This window comes from Podarcis cretensis (assembly GCF_951804945.1).
Source record: "Podarcis cretensis genome assembly, chromosome: 17".
In the NCBI taxonomy this organism is placed as follows: Eukaryota; Metazoa; Chordata; class Lepidosauria; order Squamata; family Lacertidae; genus Podarcis; species Podarcis cretensis.
In genome coordinates this window covers 32,729,428-32,747,607 of record NC_137187.1, presented here as the reverse complement: position 1 = coordinate 32,747,607, position 18,180 = coordinate 32,729,428, and the positions used below count along the sequence as shown (strand labels likewise).

The window sequence follows — 18,180 nt, the reverse complement described above, 5'->3', positions numbered from 1 at the left end:
AGGGGAAATGTGTGAGCGTCCTATGGAGCGAATGCAGGCTCCTTGGCTTGAGCGATAGCAACGCGAAGCCTCCAAAGCACAGGGGGAGAGCTCCCCCTGCGCTCCAGAGGCTTTGTGTTGCTTTTGCTGAAGCCACCTGAAGCCCCCGGAGCGCAGGGAACTCCCGCTGCGCTCCGGGGGCTTCAGGCAGCTTCAGCGAAAGCAACGCGAAGCCTCCGGGGCGCTGAGCAGAGAGGGGGAGAATTATTTTTTTCCTGTTCTCCCCCTCCTATGGTCTGGTGCGTCCTACGGTCCGGTGCGTCCTATAGAACGAAAAATACGGTACTTTCTACACTGGAGCTCTCAAGGAAACGTTTTGACACATGATACAATGGCTCTCCTGATCTTGTGCCAGGGGAAATTGTTCAGGCTCCACCACCTCTGTTACCTCATTTAAAGGACCTCACTGGCCCAATTTACGGGGCAGGTTGGTGGCTACTGAAAACTAGCTTCCCAGTGGTTGGTAGGGCTCTGACTCCGTGGCTCACATGATTTGGGTTGTTGTGCTTTGATGTCTAAATTACAAACACCCTGGGCATGATCTCGGAGGCTGGCAAGGACTGGATCCTTCCAACGCCCTGCTCTCCTTTTCAACAGACTCTCTCTCTGTGTGTGTGTGCATATGGCAATCTCTCAGTACTCACCATTGTCCCTCTGGGTACCTGGCGGGTATAGTAAACTTGACTCTGAAGCAGAACTGGCTCGTTTCCCATTCTGGAGCAGACCCTAAAATAGCAAACCAAACACCACGGACAAAATAGATGATGGTGATAATGATAATGATTTCCCTCTTCCCCATTCTTCTACACTACAGCAGGTGAAGACTTTCTTGTTCCAACAACAGCCAGGCAAGCCTTTTTAACTAGTTCTCATAGCAATAAATGGTCCAAGGCCATGGAGACTATTACTGCACGCTACTCCCTCCCAGATCTGGACACGCTGTCAGCTTGGGATCAACATAAAATCCGGGCCTGGATTCTTACTAGAGACGAGGCCATGGACCGGGCACAGTCCACCACAGCTCGCCTCTCCATGTGGCTCCCTAAAGTGAAAGTGGTAAGATCACTTGCCAACTACTTGATAGACCTGACGGAGCCCAATTTGAGAAGACCGTTTACCATGGCCCGTTTCCATTCTATACCCACGGCCTTCCTGCAGGGGATTTACTCTAAGACCCCTATTACTCAGCGTCTATGTCCATGCACAATGAATGAAGTAGAGGACTTCATACATTTCTTTTTCTACTGCCCTATTTATGAGCTAATAAGAACTAAGCTCCTCCTCTTGATCCCGTCCACCATCACATCTAAGGAAGACTGTTTGAAATCGCTTCTTGTGGACGCAAATCCCCAAGTTTCACGTGGGGTGGCAATCTTTATAGTGCAGGCCTTGAAACTCAGGGCTACTCTGACGGGGTAGTGTGTCCTAGACCTGGACCTGTCTTAATTCTTTTATTACCTTTTTAACCTAATGTCCCGAGCCTATTTTGGGGCCATTATATGCTTTATATACATTTGCAGTAATATCGCTTTGAATTTTGTTTGGTTGTTTGTCTCTAGCATTTTATTTATTTATTTATTTATTTATTTATTTATTTATTATCCTGCTATGGCTGTATGCTAATGCAATAAAGGTTTGATTGATTGATTGTTCCAACAACAAGAACGAAATGTTTTTTAAGGAAAGGAAAGGGCTGGTGCTCTGATGCTTTTATTGGAATGATCTGTATGTTTTAACAGGGGGGAAAAAGTTTGATTGTTTTAAATGATTGCTTCCCCCCACCCTCAACCTTTTAAGCTGGTTTCTATTTTAGCTGTAAGCCTCCTTGAGTCCCTGTCAGGGAAAAAGATGGGGCTTAGGACCACAACTGATGTATGGAAGTGAGAGCTGGACCATAAAGAAGGCTGATCATTGAAGAATTGATGCTTTTGAATTATGGTGCTGGAGGAGACTCTTGAGAGTCCCATGGACTGCAAGAAGGTCAAACCTATCCATTCTGAAGGAAATCAGCCCTGAGTGCTCACTGGAAGGACAGATCCTGAAGCTGAGTCTCCAGTACTTTGGCCACCTCATGAGAAGAGAAGACTCCCTGGAAAAGACCCTGATGTTGGGAAAGATGGAGGGCACAAGGAGAAGGGGATGACAGAGGACGTGATGGTTGGACAGTGTTCTCGAAGCTACCAGCATGAGTTTGACCAAACTGCGGGAGGCAGTGGAAGACAGGAGTGCCTGGCATGCTCTGGTCCATGGGGTCACAAAAAGTCAGACACGACTAAACAACAACAAACAACAACAAAATGTTTTTAAAGGCACGCGTATGCTTATGCAGCAGAACCAACAGATAGGTTTTGAGTGATAATGTTATATGTTTTATTTTAATTATCTCATATTTATCCCCATTTGATAACTTTTTTACAGCAGGGGTGGAGATGTAATGGGAAGTTGAGGGACTTGGACAGTTCCTTGGGGTCACGAAGAGTTGGACACGACTAAACGACTAAACAGCAACAAGGATCACAAGACCTCAAGGACTGCCTCTCCCCATAGAAACCATCCCGGACTCTCTATTCAACCACTGAAGCCCTTCTTTGTGTGCCTACTCCACAAGAGGTCCAGAGGGTGGCAACGCAGAACAGGCCTTTTCTGCATTTGTGGGATGCTCTCCCCAGGGAGGTTCGTCTGGTGCCTTCATTATATATTTTTAGTGTTTGAGGGAGGAGTGTATGTGTTATTGTTCTTGTTTTAACTATTTATTTGTGCTTTCCCCTTGTATTTTTATCTTGTGAGCCGCCCTGAGATCTTTTGATGAAGGGCAGTATATAAATAATATGATGAAATATAATAATAGATAAATAAATAAATAAATAAACAAATGAGGCAACTTCCTTCATGGTCCAAAGCAGTGTGTTAAGAAGAAGGCTTTTTAGCCAGTGTAGAAAATTTCTCAACTCCAGGAAAGCAGAAAGGAAAATGGGCCCATGATGATTTCTCTCATGGGATCCTGTAGAACAAGCTTAACATAGAGCTCCCATTTCTGCTCTGCTTCCCGGGCGCTGACATCCTAGCTTTTACTCTTCCACCCCCAGAGTGAGTGCTGCATTGGGGCTGGATAGAAGGCCCATTTTCCTTTCTACTTTCCTGGAGTTGAGAGACCTGTATCTGTGACCCATGGAGGACCATTACTCTATGAATCCTTACTGGCAGTGTAGAAAATTTGGCAGGAACCTTTAGGTACAGTGGTACCTCGGGTTACATACGCTTCAGGTTACATATGCTTCAGGTTACAGACTCTGCTAACCCAGATTTAGTACCTCGGGTTAAGAACTTTGCTTCAGGATGAGAACAGAAATCGTGTTCTGGCGGCGTGGCAGCAGCAGGAGGCCCCATTAGCTAAAGTGGTGCTTCAAGTTAAGAACAGTTTCAGGTTAAGAACGGACCTCCGGAACAAATTAAGTGCTTAACCCGAGGTTCCACTGTACTGATGCCATCCATAACCATCAAAGTTGGACTGAGCAGCGGTGGCTTCAGTCAACACTCAGCCAGCAGTTCACGGCCTGAGAAGCATACACTTCCTTGACATGCGACCGTGTGCTGGGTGTGCTCAGACAGACACATACACCCTCCTTCTCCCTCTTACAGTTTTGAATGTCAGAGATGGCCCCACCTCCTCATCTCTGCCCAAGACCATTAGCTGTCGATCCACCAGCGACACATTGGCCACATCCCAGATGGTTGCATCCGTTGGCACAGCCGAAGTCAGTTGGGTCAACTGGACAGTAGAAACATCACCTGCAAGAAGAAGAACAAGGAGGCATTTGAGTTTACCCGGGCTCATACTTGCTAATGAAGACGTAAGAGCAAAATATATTTTCCTCCCAACTAAGTAACTACCACCAACGTGTCTTTCCATTATATGCTATGCCCTTGTGACTTGTAACTTTTAACTTATGCCAATAAAGGCTAGTTACAACAATAAAATCATACAAAGTCATCCAAATACATTGATAATCCAAACACATACAATATATAAAAGACTAGATAACCACCATTGAATAAATCAGGCAACTTTAGATTTAGCATATATATAACTGTGTACAGCTGAAAATGCTGGCAGCATTAAGATAAATTCAATAGTGTAAATATGTTTTGATTGATGCAATAATGACATACTGAATGGTATAGTTTCTGTGGAATATGCAGGGATTTATGATATGTAAAATGAACCATGGAAAGCAAAGAAGGGAAGTCATTGATATCTTAAGGATGTAATTATGAGTACTTTAAATTGTAAAAAAGAAAATTTAATTATATATAGGGGGGCATTTTATATGCATTCTAACATACAATATGCATTTATGAACAGTGTTTGTTTTTGTTTAGGCCAGAGAAGTGTATCTTAAGATTCAGAGATGTGTGAAAACTGAAGGTTAACTGATGTTCTGCCATGGCCTCAGAGCCCAGCAGTGAACAGCTGGACAAAGGCTCAAAAGTCCTCAGTTCACCCCTAGACCTTTGTTGGAGCACACTTGGAGCTCTCCTTAGTGCTGCAATGCCTGGCCTGCTTTGCTGCCTTGCTCTGTGAGTTCCTCTAGGGCAGCAGTCAGCAACCTTTTTCAGCCGTGGGCCGGTCCACCGTCCCTCAGACCATGTGGTGGGCCGGACTATATTTTTGGGGGGAGGGGGAATGAACGAATTCCTATGCCCCACAGATAACCCAGAGATGCATTTTAAATAAAAGCACACATTCGTACCTACCTCTCCTGGTATGTCCCATAGAGGACCTTACGCTCTTCAAATAAAAACACCTTGGAGATCCCAGGCCACAGGGAGGTTAGGCTGGCCTCAACCAGAGCCAGGGCTTTTTCAACCGTGGCCCCGATCTGGAGGAACGCTCTGTCACAGGAGACTAGGGCCCTGCAGGGCTTGACATCTTTCCGCAGGGCCTGCAAGACAGCGCTGTTCCACCAGGCCTTTGGCCAAGGCACAGTCTGACCCCCTCCCTCTGTAATCCTCATAGCACTCCAGCCCAAGGGTTGCCATTAATTTGATTTTGAATTGATTTTAGAAGGAACTGATTTTAGAAAGTATTTCAATTAATTGATTGTGATTTTATGTAAACTGTGTTATTTTTTACTGTTGTTAGCCACTCTGAGCCCAGCTTCAGCTGGGAAGGGCGGGATATAATTTTTTAAAATATTATTATTATTATTATTATTATTATTATTATTATTATTATTATTCTACTCATGTAAAAACACGCTGATTCCTGGACCGTCCGCAGGCCGGATTGAGAAGGTGATTGGGCCGCATCCAGCCCCTGGGCCTTAGGTTGCCTACCCCTGCTCTAGGAAACCGAGGCAGGACATCAGATCTGCATATTAATCCAGGAATTGCAAATCACCCACTTAATGGGATCCCTTAAAAACACAGACCAAACAAAATCTATTTGGAAGCTGAGCTCAACCATTATGACCACGGTCACCTCACTAGATTTGCCTTGAACAATGGAAAGTAGCACAGCCTGTAACTTGGCTTCACTGAGTCACACACGCGAAATAATGGCAATGCAGTCGTACTTCTGGTTAAGAACTTAATTCGTTCTGGAGGTCTGTTCTTAACCTGAAACTGTTCTTAACCTGAGGTACCACTTTAGCTAATGGGGCCTCCCGCTGCCGCCGCACGATTTCTGTTCTCATCCTGAAGCAAAGTTCTTAACCTATTTCTCGGTTAGCGGAGTCTGTAACCTGAAGCATCTGTAACATGAAGCTTATGTAACCCAAGGTACCACTGTACCGGTGTTTTGGGGTTAATGGGCACACTACCTAGGGTCTTTTCAAATATTAAGCTGCCAGGCTGTGGGCACCAGAAAGTCAAGCATCTCATGCCCTCCCTGTGAGCCGCATCCGTCCTCCTGGTGGCTGGGATTTTCTATCCCACTCAAGCACAGGGAGAGGTCAGAGGGAAACGAGGGGGTGGCTGCCGGTTCCTCCTGTCCCTGAGGTGGATCCTGCCCGCACTTGTGCGGTTATGTGCAGATAGAGATCGGAAAGCTGGATGGGTTGGCATAATCAGTTGCAGCAGAAAAGCATTGAGCTGCAGTTTCCACTACTACCAAGAGCTGCATCATTGGGCAGTTAGTTCCTGCAAAACAGCAAAGCTTGTGCCATACCGTTCCACCTTCTTTCTGACATGCCAATCACCACAGGATAATCTTTGAAAGACATCCCCACCCACAGCAGCAGCCCTGCCCACCCCACCCTCTCCTTTGAGCGGCAGCTAGCAATTATTTGCCAGTTTAACAATCCCAAACAAAATTTGCATAGAGGGTTTGGGTGCAATTAGGAAGGGCGGGGGAAAGGAAACCAAAACCCAATGGGAAGAGACTTGTATACCTAGCTCCACACAAAAATGCAACATAATGTGGATGGGATGGCTTTGCACAGTCAGTATGCCCTGTTAATAATAATAATAATAATAATAATAATAATAATAATAATAATTTATTTATACCCCGCCCATCTGGCTGGGTTTCCCCAGCCACTCTGGGCGGCTTCCAACAGAACACTAAAATACAATAACCTATTAAATATTAAAAGCTTCCCTAAACAGGGCTGCCTTCAGATGTCTTCTAAAAGTCTGGTAGTTATTTTTCTCTTTGACATCTGGTGGGAGGGTGTTCCACAGGGCGGGTGCCACTACCGAGAAGGCCCTACGCTTGGTTCCCTGTAACTTGGCTTCTCGCATTGAGGGAACTGCCAGAAGACCCTCGGCGCTGGACCTCAGCGTCCGGGCAGAACAATGGGGGTGGAGACGCTCCTTCAGGTATACTGGGCCGAGGTCGTTTAGGGCTTTAAAGGTCAGCACCAACACTTTGAATTGTGCTCGGAAACGTACTGGGAGCCAGTGTAGGTCTTTCAAGACCGGTGTTATACGGTCTCAGCGGCTGCTCCCAGTCACCAGTCTAGCTGCCACATTCTGGATTAGTTGTAGTTTCTGGGTCACCTTCAAAGATAGCCCCATGTAGAGCGCATTGCAGTAGTCCAAGCGAGAGATAACCAGAGCATGCACCACTCTGGCGAGACAGTCTGCGGGCAGGGAGGGTCAGGTAGGGTCTCAGCCTGTGTACCAGATGGAGCTGATAAACAGCTGCCCTATGCTTTCACCTGCATTAGGTAATCTGAGATATCAGAATCTGGGCATTTCCATGTAGCCAGAAGCAACGTGGGAACAGGAAGAAAAAGAGTTGGGTGAATGACAGGAGGGATTGCACATAGGAATGTAACAATAAGTCTTCTTGGACTAGTCTCAGAAGACATTCCCAAGGATAAGGTTAGAGTTTTTTTGTATGCTACAGCAGCCACTAGAATACTGGTGGCCAAGGACTTCCGGGTTAGCGCGATCTGGTTAATGGCGGATTCCCTCCGAGCTCCGGAGGGAATCGGCTCCGCTGGAGAAGGGTTCTACCGCGACGGCGACGCGGGGACCCTCAGAAACCGCAGGCGCTGAAGCCTGCAGACTTGGTGACTCGGCGGGCACCTAAAGCGCCCCCCCTGACCCACGAAGAGCCTTTTTAAAGGCTGCGGAGAGGGTACAGGGAGCGGCGTGGTGCTGTGAGTGGACCGCTACTGCAGTGGAGCGAAGCCGCAAGCCATGGCCGGAGACCGCTGACTTTCTTCCCTGAAATTCGGACTTTAATTAATCCGTGAGTAGAATGGAATTTGGACTTTAAAATTTCTACCCTTGAATTCGGTACGATCGGGGGATGTGCTAAAGGGAAGTCCGCACCCCCCTGCTTACAGAAGATTTAAAGCAAGGATCGGAGAACTAAGGTGGAGAGTTTTTTCTTTTTGGTGTTTTTTAAAAGATAATATTTTCATGAATTTGACAGAAGAAGATTTGTGCTGGAGAGTAAGAGTGGAATTTTAGAAGCTTTTGTTTAACCCCCCCCCCCCAGACCCGGGAGTGTCCTGTATGTGAGCTGGAGAAAAAGGAACAAGGAGTTTGACAGCTGTCAAAGGAGCTGTCAAACGGGCAGTGAAAGTTAAAAATCTTATTATTTAACACCTTTCTGGACTAAATTTGTTATATTTGAATTAAAGTGGTTGGGAACAAAGTAGTGAAATAACAAAGTAACGGACTGTTGGGAAAAGACTATTAAGTAACCAGAATCCCCCTAGGGGAAACATTGAAACACTGCAATGGCTGCAGATGGAAAATTACAGGCAGAGATAGAAAGAATGTTTTTTCTCGTGGGAAAGTTGCAGGAGCAGACTACGGCTATGAGTAAACAACTTATAACCTTGAACTCTAAAATAAGTGACTCTGCTGAATGCACAATGGACTTGACCGGGAAAAAATCTGCAGCTGAATTAGAAGAGATAACTTCGGAACAGGAGGAGAGGGAACAAGGGCCAGTACAGATGGAGAGTACCAACCAGAAGCCTACATTGTCAGAACACAAAGAAGAAGACCTTTGGATTACAAATTTGCGAAAGATGCGAAAGAGGAGGGAGGAAGCCCCTGGAACACTTGGAATATTTGAATTTAAAAGAAATAAGAAATATGATTGGGGCTTCCTCTTTGAGTATGGAAGATTAGCTGACCTTTTGCAGCAGCTGGTATCAAGTACTTTGGATGGAAGAAAATCTGATGAGACTGAGCTAGAACTCCTTCGAGACCCGAGGACCAACAAAGAGGGCTACCAACAAAATCGGCAGAGAGAGACTGACAGAGATTTAAAGGCCTCAGATGTGAGGAATCCAGGCTAAAAACTGTTTTTGTGGACATGGGGACATTGGGAAGGGACAGAAACCGGGGCGGGGGGGGGGGAAAGAATTTTTAAAAAATATGTTTATGACCTTTGTGTTTGATTATTATGACCTATTTTTAAGATAAAAGGGAAATTCGTGGAAGGAATTCGAGTCGACCTTAGAAAAGGATTTAATATTTATAAGAAAACTGGATAAGTAAAATTTGGCCAAGTAATAAGAATTAAGTATTTCTTTAAAAACATATATATATAATAATAATATGTAAAGGATGAGAGATATGAACTTGCTGAGCTAATTTAATTGAATTAGGATGTATGAAGGGGGGGTGGGGGGAGGTCAAGAACTGGGGTTAGGAAAGTAAGGATATGGAACTTTATATGTGTTGTCTTTGTCTGTGTGTGTGTGTCTGTGTTTATAAAATGTGAAAACTCAATAAAAATTTTATAAAAAAAAAAAAAATAGAAAACTGGTGGCCAAAAATTGGAAGAGTGAAGAGACTCCTTCAATCTCAGAGTGGCAAATTAAATTTTGCGAATATATTGAACTAGCCAAGATGACAGCATCAATCAGATTGCAATCAAAACAAAAATTAAGAAAGGAATGGAAATGGGTTGAAGAATATATTGTACAAAATCATTCTATTAGAAATCTCTAGACTGAACCCATTAAGTTAAGAAGTTATGTTTTCCTCTTTTTTCTCTTTTTTTAATAGATGAATGACTATCATAATGAATAAAAATGAACACAATGTTAGAGGTTTTTATTAAGTAATAAGTTGGATATCACGCATGTGGCTGAAGGAAGTCATACTGGTATTTGGGTACAAGGGGAGGTGGTTGCAGGGTTAGATGTGGGGAATTTGCAGAAATAATATATTCATGTTATGTACAATGATAAAGGTGTATGGCAATTAACATGTAATGTGAATGGTGGCGCTGTGGGTTAAAGCCTCAGCGCCTAGGGCTTGCCGATCGAAAGGTCGGCGGTTCGAATCCCTGCGGCGGGGTGCGCTCCTGCTGCTCGGTCCCAGCGCCTGCCAACCTAGCAGTTCGAAAGCACCTCCGGGTGCAAGTAGATAAATAGGGACCGCTTACCAGCGGGAAGGTAAACGGCGTTTCCGTGTGCGGCTCTGGCTCTGGCTCTGGCCAGAGCAGCGATGTCACGCTGGCCACGTGACCCGGAAGTGTCTCCGGACAGCGCTGGCCCCTGGCCTCTTAAGTGAGATGGGCGCACAACCCCAGAGTCTGTCAAGACTGGCCCGTACGGGCAGGGGGACCTTTACCTTTACCTTTTTTAATAAAATTTAATTTTTAAAAAAGGAATGTAACAATGAGGCAATGAAAGAGGAATCATGGCTGTGCAAAGGACACGAGTTTTGCCCTCAATTCTTTTAAGGATCTATTTTCTACGGCTTATTGTCAGCTTCCAAAGTGATCTGTGAACTGTAAGAAGGATTAAAAGGAGAATGCTTGAGCACATGCAGTCTTTTCTCTTCAGCAAGGTTGCTATCACCCACTTAGGATCAGGCTAGGATTTCTGGAACCAAACTGCTTTTGACTTTTTCATAAGAGCCTGCATAAATTAAATCACACCCCAAGAGACCAAAACTATTCACTGTACATTAAACCTGGGGCTGTCCATTCCGTGCAATAGCAAAAACGTTCTCAGTACATGAAGCAGAATTCTGGGCACGGTTTGCATTCTGCGTTTTCTCTGCGCTTGCATGGGATCCTGCTGATGGACCCATAGCACTTGAGAAGCACCATTTCTAGGGCTGAGGAAGTAAATGTGTTTCTCAATTCAGTGCTGATCATCTAGGGTAGATTCCTGCATCTGAAACAGCTGAGCAGATAGCTGCTGAAACCCCACTATTCTACACATCACCCTTCAAGAAGCATTTTGCCGAATGGAAGAACATTCAGTGGAAGTTGGCAAAGAATCCAAAAGGAAAATCTTCAGAGTAGAAGAGGCTGAAGAAAATGAGCTATGCATAGGCCGTTAGACACCTGGGTCTAGATATTTAATGGCCTGCAAAGGAAGAGCAGGAACAGGAGGAGGAAAATGGGTTTTAAACTAAAGGAAACCATGCAGTTTTGAACTTTTCGTTCGGTCTAAAGAACCTCATCAATGGAAGATGCCGTCTCCAAAGTCTGCAGAATCTTCTTTGGTGTGACAGGCCTGTTCTAGCTGAAGAATAAGACAAGGCAAAGGTAAAAATAGAAGTAAAGGTCCCCTGGAAGGTTAAGTCCAGTCAAAGGCGACCTTGGGGTTGCGGTGCTCATCTCGCTTTCAGCCCGAGGGAGCTGGCGTTTGTCCACAGACAGCTTTCTGGGTCATGTGGCCAGCATGACTAAACCGCTTCTGGTGCAATGGGACACTGTGATGGAAATCAGAGTGCATGGAAACACTGTTTACCTTCCCACCGCAGTGGTACCTATTTATCTACTTGCACTTGCATGCTTTCGAACTGCTAGGTTGACAGGTGCTAGGTTGACGCGGGTGGCACTGTGGTCTAAACCACTGAGCCTCTTGGGCTTGCTGAACGGAAGGTCGGCAGTTCGAATCCCTGCGACGGAGTGAGCTCCCATTGCTCTGTCCCAGGTCCTGCCAACCTAGCAGTTCAGAAGCATACGAGTGCAACCAGATATTAGAAAATAAATTTAAGGAACCGCAGAAAGAGGGGGAAGGAAGTCAAACTTTGAAATGTTAAATTGATTGTAAAACTAATGAAATGTGTAAACTTGAAAAGTATATATAAAAACTTTTTTAAAAAAATCTGGGAAAATCTGGACATATGGCAACCCATGTAGCTCAAAAACGTCAACAGAGTGTCGCTGCCTGTTCCTTCCCCTCATCACCAGCTGCTCCCCAAGGCGCTCCTCACCAGGAAAAATATGGTCAGGTAGAAGGAGGTACTGGTCCCTCCCATCTCCACACAATCCCTGCCACAGTCAAGCATTCTTTAAATGCATCAGCAGCAGGAAATAAGCTAGGGAGATAGCTGGACCTTTGGCTGACAAGGGAGGCAAAGGCAGGAGAAGGAGTTTTCAGAGAAGCTGTGTTAATTCCGTCTTCACAGCAGAAGATACAGGGCAGATCCCTCAAGCTGAAACCACACACACACACACACACACACACTACAGTGGTGCCTCGGTTTAAGAAGAGTCTGGTTTAAGAACGATTTGATTTACAAACTCCACAAAACCGGAAATAGTGTCTTGGTTTGAGAACTTTACCTCAGTCTAATAACGGAATCTGAACGGTGGAAGGGCACCAGCGGCAGGAGACCTCATTAGGGAAAGCGCACCTCAGTTTAAGAACAGTTTTGGTTTAAAAACGGACTTCCAGAACGAATTAAGTTTGTAAACCGAGGTACTATTGTATTAATTTTTCTGTTTTACAATTTAAAGTACTCATTTTTACATCCTTAATATATCAATGACTTCCCTTCTTTTCTTTTCATGGTTCATTTTAGCAGCGCAACAGGAAACACAGGGGAACTCAAAACGGAGCGCATTCGGCTTCTGAAAAGAAGTTCAAAAACTGGAACACCTACTTCCGGGTTTGCAGCATTCGGGTTCCAAGTTGTTCGTGAACTAAGCTGTTCGAAAACCGAGGTACCACTGTACATTAAACTGATGTGTAGATGCATCGTAGGTCTTCCTGTTCATAGCAGAAGTCAGAGCACTAACTGGCCAGCTCTTGAGATGTTACAAGTTCACTTCCTTTTTCTCTCTCTCACCACCCGTCACATACCTCTTGGAATTTTTATTTTTATTTTTAAGAGGTTTATGATGACTTAACTTAAAAAAAAAAGATGGAGCCCAACACTACCATGCTACTGTATCTCCTAACACACACACACACACACACACAGAGAGAGAGAGAGAGAGAGAGAGAGAGAGAGAGAGAGAGAGAGAGAGAGAGAACTGGCTGGGTTGTTTAAAATAATGTTTGAGGTATTGACGGTCAAAAAATTAAATATGGAGGGAAGGTGGGCCACATATGAAGAGATTTTGATGGAAACCAAGCAAGGCTTAAAACTTAAACCATATGATCAAACTGAAGGTTTATTTACAGGGTGGTTGCAATATCATCAAGTTAGTGACATATTTAATGTTGATAAGAGGAAGGTTGGTTTTGAAAACAAAAAAATCAAGATTTCAAATCGATCTGTTGGAAAGCAGAAGTAAACTTTTATCTACGATGTACAATTTGTTGTTAGAATGGTTTACCAAAGATGAGGAAGTGAAAGAAGTGATGATAAAATGGGCACTAGACTTTGGGCACAACATTGAGTTTGATTCATGGATAAAATTGTGGAATGAAAATTTGAAATTTACAGCATGTATGGCATTAAAAGAAAATGTAATGAAGATGATGTATAGGTGGTATTTGACACCAGTAAATTTAGCTAAAATGTATAGAATGAGAGATAAAACATGCTGGAAATGTAAAGAATCAGACGGTGACTTTTATCACATGTGGTGGACTCGTGACAGAGTAAAAATATTTTGGGAACTGATCTATAATGAATTTTAAAAGATGTTTAGATATAAAAAGGTAAAGGTACCCCTGCCCGTACGGGCCAGTCTTGACAGATTCTGGGGTTGTGCGCCCATCTCACTTAAGAGGCCAGGGGCCAGCGCTGTCCGGAGACACTTCCGGGTCACGTGGCCAGCGTGACATCGCTGCTCTGGCGAGCCAGAGCCGCACACGGAAACGCCGTTTACCTTCCCGCTGGTAAGCGGTCCCTATTTATCTACTTGCACCCGGAGGTGCTTTCGAACTGCTAGGTTGGCAGGCGCTGGGACCGAGCAGCGGGAGCGCACCCCGCCGCAGGGATTCGAACCACCGACCTTTCGATCGGCAAGCCCTAGGCGCTGAGGCTTTAACCCACAGCGCCACCTGCCTTCCCCAAAAAACCAGAAGCATTTTTGCTAGGTTTGATGGGAAAGGAAATTGCGAAGATAGACCAAAGACTATTTATGGACACCACCACAGTTGCAGTGAGAACTTTAATGACCCAAAAGTGGAAGTTACAGGAGGTACCTACCATTGCAGTGGCAGGCGAAGATGATGGACTTTGCAGAACTCGCCAGACTGACTTGTAGGATTCGAGACCAGGACAATCAGAAATTCCAAAGGGACTGGAGTAAATTTATTGCATATTTGAATAATACCGTAATTGCAAAAATCTGAAGACACGAGCAGGATTGAAATAAATCCCACAATGTGGACAATAGGTTAACGATTTAAACTGTGTGATTGGATCTGAAAGTGGAAAACCTACTGAAGGGAAGGAGGGAAGTCGTATGCTGAGCAGAGCAGAAAGTCTTTGTGTTTGGTATTGTAATGTCGAAAATACTGTTTAAGGAGGAAAATAATAAATATTTTTTTAAAAAAAATGTTTGTAAAAAAAACAACACAGAGAAGCTTTTCTTTTGGGAATTATACAGCCAGAACTACTTTAACTGTATAGAAACTTATTCATGTATGTGACCACAGCAGCAAGAATGTTACTTGCCCCAAAATGGAAAGAAGCAGAAGTCCCAGAAAAGGAATAATGGATACAAAAACTTATGGAATATGCAGAAATAGCAAAACTTACCAGAAAACTAAGAAATCGAGGATAACAAACTTTTTAATAAAAGAATAGAAATGGTTTATTGAATATTTACAAATTGTAAACAGATAAGAACATTGGCAGGATTATTGTAATAACCTGCAGTTTTATAAGAGTATACATTTAAAGAAGATAAATAAATGAGCAAATTACGTTAAATTGAAGAAGAAGAAGAGGAGGAGGAGGAGGAGGAGGAGGAGTTTGGATTTGATATCCTGCCTTTCACTCCCCTTAAGGAATCTCAAAGCGGCTAACAATCTCCTTTTCCCTTCCTCCCCCACAACAAACACTGTGTGAGGTGAGTGAGGCTGAGAGACTTCAGAGATGTGTGACCAGCCCAAGGTCACCCAGCAGCTGCATGTGGAGGAGCGGAGACGCGAACCCGGTTCCCCAGATTACGAGTCTACCACTCTTAACCACTACACCAAGCTGGCTCTCTGAACATGCAGAAGATATTAAAAATAAATTTAAGGAACCACAGAAAGAGGGGGAAGGAAGTCAAGTTTTGAAATGTTAAAATGATTGGAAAATTAGTGAAATGTATAAACCTGAAAAGCATAAATCAAACTTTTTAAAAGGAAAGAAAACTGGCTGCGCTTTCCTCCCCATTGCAGGAGTTCACACAAAAGCACGCCACCAAATAAATAGTTTCTTTGCTTTTAAAACAAACAAACAAACAAACAAACTTAAATAATAAAATATAAACTGGAACAAAAGGCAGAGCGGTAGCACCGGCAGCAAAGGGAGAGGATGTGTCACTCATTATAAATGATATAAAATACGCCACACACAGCTGTTTCACAATCACATTCCACAAAAGCACTGCTTTGAGGTAAGGAGTGTGGGCCGTGCACAACAAACAAGTGCAGATTTATGGAGCAGAACGCCAACTCATGTAGGAAAGTCCTTTCACCAAAGTGAAGGAAGTAGCTACTATGGCCATCATTTCAACACCAGCAGAACGAAAAAGCTTGCATGTTTCAATGCAGACTTTTTTTAATGGTGCAGTCAAGTAAACCAAACTAAGGCATGAAACAGACACCTAAGGAAGACCTAAGCTCACCCAAACCGTATTATTAGCAGTTGGCAGAAGCAACGGAGCAGGAGAGGGCAGGGAGTGTCAAGGGATTTTCCTTTGCAGGTTGAGAGTTGGAATCAAATCAAAGAACACATTCAGATGTGCTCAGATGACTTTAGGCATCAAGAGCCTCACTGACTTCAGAATGGTGTCAATAGGACGGAAGTGGCTTGCAGTCAATCGTTTCAGCTTAACTGGGTCAGCAATAGATCTATTTTGCATCGTCTTTAGTTCAGCCAGCATTCCTCCCTTCTGCCCCACAGGGAAGAAAATCCCACTCAATTTTGCACCTAAACTGAAATGTGGTATAGGGGTAAATTGAAGAAGACTAGGAACTTTGCACTTTCCTAAACTTTTAATTATCTCCCCAGCCAATCACCAAACCAGTTCTTTCCTTCTTCTTCTTTTCATGGCAGCCTGATGAAAGACAGACAGCTTCTTACTTATTGCACAATAGTTTCTAAACTGTGGTTTAAAACCAACCATTATTCTTCCCAGAATTTGGCAAGAAGAGAAATTCCTGGAGAGGTGAAGAGGCTCACCCTTTGAGAAACAGAGGAAGACACTGGCAGCCCAGACATAGTATCACATCATTTATTTTCCTTGACAGATTAATCCAGAATATCGACTTCACTTTGGTTCTTTTTGCGTTCTAATACCGATCAGAACAGTTATGGGGTTGTGTCAGCTTGGCTAAAACAACCCAAATTCTGTGCATGAATAAAATACGGACATTAAGAGCATTTATTTTGCTCTTTATAGGGACGTGGGTGGCGCGGTGGTCTAAACCACTGAGCTTCTTGGGCTTGCTGATTGGAAGGTCAGCAGTTTGAATCCCCATGATGGGATGAGCTCCCATTGCTCTGTCCCAGCTCCTGCTAACCTAGCAGTTTGAAAGCATGCCAGTGCAAGTAGATAAATAGGTACCACCCCTCTCTTCTGGGAAATGATTTATAAATGAACTGGGAAAAAATGTTTAAAATAACTATTGTTTAAAAAACCAGAGGCTTTCTTATTAGGTATAATAGGAGAAGAATAACCGAAGGATAAGAAAGTACTGTTTATTTATGCGGTGACAGCAGCAAGAATGTTATCTGCCCAGGGATGGAAAGAAGAAAGAACCGCATCGAAAGAAGAATGGATAATGAGGATGATGGACTATGCCAAAATGGCAAGGCTGACTGGGAAGATCAGGCACCAAGAGGATAATAAATTCAACAAAGAATGGCATAACTTTATACAATATATTAAAGAACACTGTAAACATTTAAAAACGTTAGCAGGATTGCTTTAGCACTTATAATTTAAAACAACAAAGGATAAAGTTGAAGTGTAATAGTTTAGATAAACTGAATTAGATGCAGTAAAAAAGGAAGATAAATTATGGAAGCCAAGGGAGGGGTGGGGGAAGTCTGGGGGTTCAGGGAACCCCATATATGTACTGATATGGATTATGGGTTAATGTAAACAGGTGTGTGTGTGTGTGTAAAAATGTTTTTTGAAACTTTGAAAGAAAAAAAAAGGATAAATAGGTACCGCTGCAGTGGAAAGGTAAATGGCGTTTCCGTGCGTCCAGGGGTCCTTTACTTTTATTTTTTACTTTTTTTATTTTGCATATAGTCTACTATGGTGGGTGCAAGGCAAAGAGTCATGCAGAGCACTGAAGCATCAATTCCTTGTTGCTCCTTGCATTGTCACCTGGGATTTCACCAATCACTGCCTTCATGCTTTCAAAATATATCTCAGTCGTAAGCGACAGAACCCTAGACAGGATGTGGAAGGTGTTTTTGAGCAATATCAGGCCTTGAACCAGCTTTATGCAGCTACCTACTTCCCCCAGCCTGTCCTGCACGTATGGTCTGCTCTCTTCTAGTTAAAAACAACACAGAAACCCAGCAAGGTCCATCACAAAACTGCCCTTGGGGAGAGCTGTCTTACCTTTGCTCGCTTCCTTAGTCTCCCTTTCCGATCGGAGGGTCCCCTCCTGGTTCCTTCGGTGGGACACAGAGCGCAAGTACTTCCTTAAACTCATCTTACTGCTTCTCTCCTGGGCCTTGGGCACTTTGGCTGGAGTGGAGAAAGCCCTCTGGAAGACGGATCTCTTAGCAGCAGCTCTGCTGTCTTGGGGGGCCGCCGGTGCTTGTGGATGTTCATGGCTAGATTCAGAAAGCTCGGTCTCTGGCTGGCTTTGTACTCGCCTCCATTTCTGTAACTTGTCCCTGCGGCTGCTGCTGCCCCATGTCGCATGGTTCAACTCCGGTTCCTTCTCCCCATTCTGTAGAACTGTCTGCCACCTGTAGGACCTCAACAAGGACGGCGTATCTGTTCCGGACCTGTGTTTCTGGGGAGCCTCCATCTGAAAAGCAAAAGCGTAAATGCAGAAGGTTCCAGAAAAAACAAAAAAGCATCAAAAACAAAAGACCCTTGTATTCCATGCAAGGTTTCGGGATATCACAGTCAAGCTAAAAGTGAGCCCAGATTTCCCACCTTCTGGTTCTTACTGAATGGCCTAATACTCTTCCTGTCTTGGCAGTTTGACCAAAGCCACATGGTTCCCTCTCCTGAGCAGCAAGGAAACACAAGCGATACCTGCCTTCTCAGCATAGCTATCAAGCGTCCCGTATTTGGCGGGACAGTCCCTTATCCCAGCACCATGTCCCGCTGCT

At 44.1% G+C, this 18,180-nt stretch overlaps 1 protein-coding gene across 3 annotated transcripts in view; it reads right to left on the bottom strand.

Annotated features, from left to right (window-relative positions):
- RASAL3 (RAS protein activator like 3) overlaps window positions 1–18,180 on the bottom strand; it is a 48,113-nt gene that overhangs the window by 25,472 nt on the left and 4,461 nt on the right. For all 3 annotated transcript variants that reach the window (XM_079959205.1, XM_079959206.1, XM_079959207.1), the window contains 3 exons: window positions 17,453–17,870; window positions 3,704–3,828; window positions 684–765 (listed from right to left, as the gene is read on the bottom strand). In XM_079959205.1, coding sequence (XP_079815331.1) covers window positions 684–765; window positions 3,704–3,828; window positions 17,453–17,870 — 625 coding nt within the window. The remainder of the gene's footprint in view (window positions 1–683; window positions 766–3,703; window positions 3,829–17,452; window positions 17,871–18,180) is intronic.